Below are 8,141 nucleotides of genomic sequence, written 5' to 3'. Positions count from 1 at the left end.
ACAAGCAGCACAAAGGCTCCTTCCATCCACTTGGGACGTACCATTACTTCGGATAGGGGACGTCTTGTTATTGAATATTTCAGGGCAACAAGAAAGTACTCTCCAGTGCTCATATTCTGTGATATGGGGTGATAATATGAGGCAATTAATTGACGTGTAGTACAAACCTCGGCGGGAAACGATGTACGAGGAGGTATATTTGAGGGTATGCTTGCAAATCCCCCCCGCCCGTCCGCAGAGTGTTCTCCCCCGCAAGGTGTGCGCGCGTTGGCGTGGAGATGGACGCCGCGAGCAGCCTAGCTTGTGTGTGGTTCCCGTTAGCGCGAGCAGCTTATTGGTCAGTTACTGGAAACCAGCGCGCTGATTGGCTGCAGACCGGCGGTGTTTGGAGTGGTCCCGTGTCAAGCTCGGTTGCATCGCAGCGTTGATGCTCCTGAGGAGACAGAGAAAGAGACAGCTGGGGGAGACAGAGAAAGAGACAGCTGGGGGAGACAGAGAAAGAGACAGCTGGGGGAGACAGAGAAAGAGACAGCTGGGGGGTAGAGAAAGAGACGGAGGAAAGAGAGACAGTCGAGGGATATAGAAAGAGAGACAGTCGAGGGATATAGAAAGAGAGACAGTCGAGGGATATAGAAAGAGAGACAGTCGAGGGATATAGAAAAAGAGACAGTCGAGAGATATAGAAAAAGAGACAGTCGAGGGATATAAAAAGAGAGCCGGGGAAGAAAATAAATGACAGTGGAAAAATAGACAGCCTGCATTAGGAGAGACTGTGGGGCACGGGGACAGAGAGACGGCTCTGAAAAGACACTCCATGGTAGATTGAGACTGACCGCATAGAATATAATCAGTAAAGAGAAGGACAGAAAGAGACAGACTGACCGGCGCTAAGAGACAGCTCGGTGAGGAGGGGGGTGTGAGACTTCTTTATGTGTCATTTGGGGGAGGGTTCTGTAATATGCCACTTAGGATGTCTCTTTGGGGCGTTCCCATGAGGGGGTCTCTCTGAGGGGAATGTATCGCTCAATATGCTGTCTCCTTGTGACTTCCCGCTGAGGGGGACTGTCTAATGAATAGGGTGTCTCTCTGAGGTGAGCTTTCTTCCCACTGTAGAGGGTGTCTTTTTGAGGGTTTCTCTCCCTGTTTGTGGGTCTCTGAAGAGGCTGTCTCTTGGAAGGAGGCTGTCTCTTGGAAGGAGGGTGCTCAGATGGGTGTCCTCTTGTAAGGAGGGTGCTCAGATGGGTGTCCTTTTGTAAGGAGGGTGTCTCTTGTAAGGAGGGTGCTCAGATGGGTGTCTCTTGTAAGGAGGGTGCTCAGATGGGTGTCTCTTGTAAGGAGGGTGCTCAGATGGGTGTCCTTTTGTAAGGAGGGTGTCTCTTGTAAGGAGGGTGCTCAGATGGGTGTCTCTTGTAAGGAGGGTGCTCAGATGGGTGTCTCTTGTAAGGAGGGTGCTCAGATGGATGGCCTTTTGTAAGGAGGGTGCTCAGATGGGTGTCCTTTTGTAAGGAGGGTGTCTTGTAAGGAGGGTGCTCAGATGGGTGTCCTTTTGTAAGGAGGGTGTCTCTTGTAAGGAGGGTGCTCAGATGGGTGTCCTTTTGTAAGGAGGGTGTCTCTTGTAAGGAGGGTGTCTTGTAAGGAGGGTGCTCAGATGGGTGTCCTTTTGTAAGGAGGGTGTCTCTTGTAAGGAGGGTGATCAGATGGGTGTCCTTTTGTAAGGAGGGTGTCTCTTGTAAGGAGGGTGATCAGATGGGTGTCCTTTTGTAAGGAGGTTGTCTTGTAAGGAGGGTGCTCAGATGGTGTCCTTTTGTAAGGAGGGTGTCTATTGTAAGGAGGGTGATCAGATGGGTGTCCTTTTGTAAGGAGGGTGCTCAGATGGATGTCCTTTTGTAAGGAGGGTGCTCAGATGGGTGTCCTTTTGTAAGGAGGGTGTCTTGTAAGGAGGGTGCTCAGATGGGTGTACTTTTGTAAGGAGGGTGTCTTGTAAGGAGGGTGCTCAGATGGGTGTCCTTTTGTAAGGAGGGTGTCTCTTGTAAGGAGGGTGCTCAGATGGGTGTCCTTTTGTAAGGAGGGTGTCTTGTAAGGAGGGTGCTCAGATGGGTGTCCTTTTGTAAGGAGGGTGTCTCTTGTAAGGAGGGTGATCAGATGGGTGTCCTTTTGTAAGGAGGGTGCTCAGATGGGTTACTCTTGTAATCCCAGGAGTGCGTGTGTTGGAGTGCAGTCTCTCTTGTGTATCTTTGGGGGATCTCCCAGAAGGGTATTTAGGTTTTTGTGTATTTTGGGGGATCTCTCAGGAGAGTTTGTGTTGAGGTATCCAAGGTGTGTATTTGGGGGATTCCTCAGGAGGTCATTGAGGTATCCCAGGTATTGTGTTTTTAGGGGACATGAGGGTGGCATTGTGTCTTTGGGGGATACCTCAAAACCCATTTTCCGGAGCGAGCTGGTATGTGTATTTGAAGGATCTCTCATGGGTTTTGAGGTATCTCTGGTATTTGTGTACTGTACAGTATTTGGAGGATGTTGAAGTACTGTATCAGGAGGATGTGTGCTGAGGTATCTTTAGGTGTTGTATATTTGAGGAGTGGGGTCACAGGAGTATCAGCAGTGTTGTTGTATATTTGAGGGGGAGGGTCTCAGAAGGGAGTGTGTTGGGTTTCTCTCGTTTTGTATATTTGTGGGGTCACTCAGGAGTGTATCATTACGTGTTGTACATTTGGGGGATTTCACAGCAGGGTGGGAGTGTTTTGGTTGTATCTGTGGTATGGGGGGTCCGTCAGGTGTGTGTGCTGGGGTGTCTCGGTTGTATCTTTTAGGATGGGGATCTCTCGGGAGGGTGTGTGTTGGTGTATCACATGTTCTATATTTGGGGGATCTCTCAGGAAAGTGGGGATGTCAGACTCTGAGGCATGTATTTTGGGGTGTCATGCTTGTATCTGAAGGATGTGGGGTCTGTCCGGAGGGGATGTGCTGGGGTGTCTTAGTTGTATCTGTATGATGGGGTCTCAGGAGGGGGTGTTGGGGTATCTCTGTGGGATGGGGGGGCTCTCGGGAGGGTGTATTGGGGGGTGTCTCTGTGTATCTGTTGAATGGGGGGCTCTGAGGAGGGTTTGTTGAGGTGTATCTGTGGGATGGGGGGGCTCTTAGGAGGGGGTGTTGGGGTGTATCTGTGGGATGGGGGGGCTCTCAGGAGGGGGTGTTGGGGTGTATCTGTGGGATGGGGGGGCTCTCAGGAGGGTTTGTTGGTGTCTGGAATGCAGTGTATGAGAATCGGGGACAGGCTCCTAAATTATTTAGAGTCTTTATATGGGGCTGTCTGATATTTTAAGGTGCAAGCCTGGCTGTCTTCTCGCTCCCCAATCACATTATTTTGCTTTTCAGATTTCGGTGTGGGGAAAGTACACCGGTGTCTCCAAGGGACAAGCGCAGGAGTCGCTGGCGGGCGCTTGTGTCACCCAGCGTTCATGAATGGCCGGCGGTTGTATGTCACCGGTTGTGCCCCCGCGGGGAGGGCACGTGCGTTACCGGGCATCCCAGAAATGTCATCCATGATCCGATATTGTTGGAATCCTCTCATATGACGGCAACATACCCACAGTAACCTGACTGAATGGGCGTGGGGGAAGCTGTCGGTGCTACGAGAGGAAAGGGTTAATGACCTGTTTCTCCATAAATAAAGCCACCACCCTGACCATCAGACACCCTCCCTCTTCCACGGGAAAGATCCCCCCTCCCCATTGAGGCTCTGCTCCTTTTGGGTGGATGTGCCCTGGCGGTGTGTGACGGAGCCCCGCCCCCTTCGGTGCCCCTGGCCCCTCCCTCGGTGCCCGGTGATGGTGCCTACAGGATGCCGTGGCTGCCAGTGAAGAAGATCCGCCGGCAGTTCAAGCTACTGCTGTTGCTGGTGCTGCTCACCTCGGCCGTCTGGGTCACCTACCTGCACATCAGCCTCGCCCGGCAGGGCAAAGCCCTGCGCCTGCACTTCGGCTACGGCAGAGGTAACTGGCACAGGGCCCCCGTCCCGTGCGGCCCCCTGTCTCCAGCAGACCCCCTGCCCCCGTCCCGTGCGCATCCCATGCCCCCTGTCCCGTGTGCACCCCTGTCCCATTGTATCCCCTGCTGTGCAGCAAGGCCGACACCTGCCATGCACAAGGAATACTGCGGCAGAGACGCGCTCCAATCTGACACCTGTGTGCCACGGAGGGCGTAAGGGGGCGATACTCTGCAGGTTTCTAGGGGGTGATACTCTGCAGGGCAGCAAATGAGTCCGTAACGAGAGACCGGTACAGATACAGATCAGGGATCCGGTGATATATAGTGATATGCACAGGACAGGTATAGAGTGATGGATACAGTTAGTGAGGGGGTCTCTGCTAGTTTCGGATGATGTCTTGGTAGTTACATGGGTGAAGGCCTGCGATTGGGGGTCTCTGTTTAGCTTGTTGGTAGCTTGTTGCTCTCGGGAGTGGGCTCTGCTCTGGTCTCCCCACCCTGCACTGTGACTCAGCCATAGCCCTTCCAGCTGGCAGGAGAGCCTCCGCAGGGAGGAGGTGAGGCTGTGGGATCCTCCCGCTGACAGAGGGGTGTGTGCGGCTCCCATGTATTTGTGCATCCCGCTGACTCTCCAGCCAGCGTGGATTCAGGTTTCCCTTATAGTTCTGTAGGGCTATAGGGCAGCTGGTGTAAGCTTTGGCAGTAGCCTGCCTAGCAGTGGCTGGTTACAGGGGCCGCTGGTTTAGGTTTCCATAGCTGGGAGTGGAGGGGCACGGGATGAAAGAGTTCCATTCAGAGCAGTCTCTATTTAGTCTGGGCACGCTCGCACTCGCGCAGACTGCCAGTGAGAGACCGCGTGTATGTTTATGCTGCCTCATTAACCCCCTCGCTGCTGGGTGATAAAAACCCCTCGCTGAGAAGACACTGGTGTCTTTCTTTTATTGTGTGTGTGTGTCATAGACCTAAATGGTATTGCTCCATTAACCCCTTCTCTGCCACAGACGGCAGGGTGTTGCTCCATTAACCCCTTCTCCGCCACAGACGGCAGGGTGTTGCTCCATTAACCCCTTCTCCGCCACAGACGGCAGGGTGTTGCTCCATTAACCCCTTCTCCGCCACAGACGGCAGGGTGTCGCTCCATTAACCCCTTCTCCGCCACAGACGGCAGGGTGTTGCTCCATTAACCCCTTCTCCGCCACAGACGGCAGGGTGTCGCTCCATTAACCCCTTCTCCGCCACAGACGGCAGGGTGTCGCTCCATTAACCCCTTCTCCGCCACAGACGGCAGGGTGTCGCTCCATTAACCCCTTCTCCGCCACAGACGGCAGGGTGTCGCTCCATTAACCCCTTCTCCGCCACAGACGGCAGGGTGTCGCTCCATTAACCCCTTCTCCGCCACAGACGGCAGGGTGTCGCTCCATTAACCCCTTCTCCGCCACAGACGGCAGGGTGTCGCTCCATTAACCCCTTCTCCGCCACAGACGGCAGGGTGTCGCTCCATTAACCCCTTCTCCGCCACAGACGGCAGGGTGTCGCTCCATTAACCCCTTCTCCGCCACAGACGGCAGGGTGTCGCTCCATTAACCCCTTCTCCGCCACAGACGGCAGGGTGTCGCTCTATTAACCCCTTCTCCACCGTAGACCTAACACATTGAGTTCCCTATAACCACGCACTCTAAAGTCCTGGTTATAGAGACCTCTGTGACCTCTTGGTTACTCTCAATGTGTTATGTAGTCTAACTTTTCCCTTTGCACCCACTCATTTAATATTACTGTCTTTTGGCTGAGTGGCCTGTTGCCACAAAGCAGCTATATTCACCCGAGGACCTGCAGGGTATTGCTTCAGTAACCCCTTCTCTGCCACAGAGCTGCAGGGTATCGCTCCATTCACCCTTTCCCTGTTACAGACCTGCATAGCATGAGTTCATTGACCCCTTCCGTGCTGGAGAACATTGCCGCTTAGAGACCTGTCCAGCAATGCTCCCTTAACCCCTTCTTTACCAGAGTCCTGCAGACCGCTGTTCCATTCGCCCACGCACAGTATCTCGCCCCCCTCTTCCTCACTAGATGGCGAAGGGACGGATGCTGCCCGCAGAGCAGGACGGGCGCCGGCTTCACCTCCCCACCTGGAGGGAGGGGACTCTAGTGAGGAGCAGCCCACGGTGAGAATGGGGAGGGGGCTACAAGGTCTGTTGGGAAGACGCTGTGCAGGGAAGGGGTCCCGTGGCCGTTCTTATCTCTGGTATCTTTTCTCCGTAGCTGGATTCCCCAGGTTTGTGGAGAGGTCACAGACGGCTCCCGAGCCTGGATGAGATGAACCTCACAGATACGCCGCTGTCTTGGGACGAGATGGTGAGTGAAGCTCTGCAGGTGCGACTGCGGTGTAGGGACTGAGCTGTGCTGTGTGGGAGTTGGTACTTATTCCCCCTTTCACCCTGCCCCTTCCTTTCCTCCTCCACTCTTTTTTTTTTCCTCCTGTTCCTTCCTCTTCCTCCCTTCTTCCTGTCTATCTCTCTCTCCCCCCAACTCTTCTCTCTCTCCCCCCCAACTCTTCTCTCTCTCCCCCCAACTCTTCTCTCTCTCTCCCCCAACTCTTCTCTCTCTCTCCCCCAACTCTTCTCTCTCTCCCCCCAACTCTCTCTCTCTCCCCCCAACTCTTCTCTCTCTCTCCCCCAACTCTTCTCTCTCTCCCCCCAACTCTCTCTCTCTCCCCCCAACTCTATCTCTCTCTCCACCCAAACTCTCGCTCTCCCCCCCAACTCTCTCTCTCTCCCCCCAACTAGCTCGCTCTCTCCCCCCAACTAGCTCTCTCTCCCCCCCAACTAGCTCTCCCCCACAACTAGCTCTCCCCCACAACTAGCTCTCTCTCCCCCACAACTAGCTCTCTCCCCCACAACTAGCTCTCTCCCCCACAACTAGCTCTCTCTCCCCCACAACTAGCTCTCTCCCCCCCAACTAGCTCTCTCCCCCCCAACTAGCTCTCTCCCCCCCCAACTAGCTCTCTCTCCCCCCCAACTAGCTCTCTCTCCCCCCCAACTAGCTCTCTCTCCCCCCCAACTAGCTCTCTCTCCCCCCCAACTAGCTCTCTCTCCCCCCCAACTAGCTCTCTCTCCCCCCAACTAGCTCTCTCTCCCCCAACTAGCTCTCTCCCCCCCAACTAGCTCTTCTCTCCCCCAACTAGATCTCTCTCCCCCCCAACTAGCTCTCTCCTCCCCCCCAACTAACTCTCCCCCCCAACTAGCTCTCTCTCTCCCCCCAACTCTCTCTCCCCCCAACTCTCTCTCTCTCTCCCCCCCCACTCTCTCTCCCCCCCAACACTCTCTCTCTCTCTCCCCCCCCAACTCTCTCTCCCCCCAACTCTCTCTCTCCCCCCAACTCTCTCTCTCCCCCCCAACTCTCTCTCTCTCCCCCCAACTCTCTCTCTCCCCCCCAACTCTCTCTCCCCCCCAACTCTCTCTCTCTCCCCCCCAACTCTCTCTCTCTCTCTCCCCCCAACCTCTCTCTCCCCCAACTCTCTCTCTCCCCCCCCAACTCTCTCTCTCCCCCCCAACTCTCTCTCTCCCCCCCAACTCTCTCTCTCTCCCCCCAACTCTCTCTCTCTCTCCCCCCCACCTCTCTCTCTCTCCCCCCCAACTCTCTCTCTCTCCCCCCCCAACTCTCTCTCTCTCCCCCCAACTCTCTCTCTCTCCCCCCAACTCTCTCTCTCTCTCCCCCAACTCTCTCTCTCTCCCCCAACTCTCTCTCTCCCTCCCCCCAACTCTCTCCTCCCCCCAACTCTCTTTCTCTCTCCCCCCCAACTCTCTTCTCTCTCCCCCCAACTCTCTTTCTCTCTCCCCCCCAACTCTCTCTCTCTCCCCCCAACTCTCTTTCTCTCTCCCCCCAACTCTTTCTCTCTCCCCCAACTCTCTTTCTCTCTCCCCCCTCAACTTCTTCTCTCCCCCCAACTCTCTCCCCCCAACTCTTCTCTCCCCCCCAACTCTCTCTCTCCCCCCCAACTCTCTCTCTCCTCCCCCCCCAACTCTCTCTCTCTCTCCCCCCCAACTCTCTCTCTCTCCCCCCAACTCTCTCTCTCTCCTCCCCCCAACTCTCTCTCTCTCTCCCCCCAACTCTCTCTCTCTCTTCCCCCAACTCTCTCCCCCCAACTCTCTCTCTCT

General features: G+C 55.2%; 1 protein-coding gene across 7 annotated transcripts in view; it reads left to right on the top strand.

The window, feature by feature from the left end:
• The first annotated feature begins 373 nt into the window (after positions 1-373).
• B4GALNT4 (beta-1,4-N-acetyl-galactosaminyltransferase 4) overlaps positions 374-8,141 on the top strand; it is a 47,823-nt gene continuing 40,055 nt past the window's right edge. For 4 of the 7 annotated variants that reach the window (XR_012787550.1, XR_012787551.1, XR_012787552.1 and 1 more), the window contains exons 1-4: positions 374-902; positions 3,376-3,992; positions 5,992-6,149; positions 6,247-6,339. Coding sequence is in view for 3 of the 7 variants with exons in the window: in XM_075566918.1 (XP_075423033.1) it covers positions 3,842-3,992; positions 5,992-6,149; positions 6,247-6,339 (402 nt within the window). In the remaining 4 variants the exon portion in view is untranslated. The other 3 variants (XM_075566920.1, XM_075566918.1, XM_075566919.1) reach the window with 3 other exon arrangements.

This window comes from Ascaphus truei, chromosome 12, assembly GCF_040206685.1.
Source record: "Ascaphus truei isolate aAscTru1 chromosome 12, aAscTru1.hap1, whole genome shotgun sequence".
In the NCBI taxonomy this organism is placed as follows: Eukaryota; Metazoa; Chordata; class Amphibia; order Anura; family Ascaphidae; genus Ascaphus; species Ascaphus truei.
Note: the sequence above shows the minus strand (reverse complement) of the source record. Positions and strands in the feature narration are given on the sequence as shown.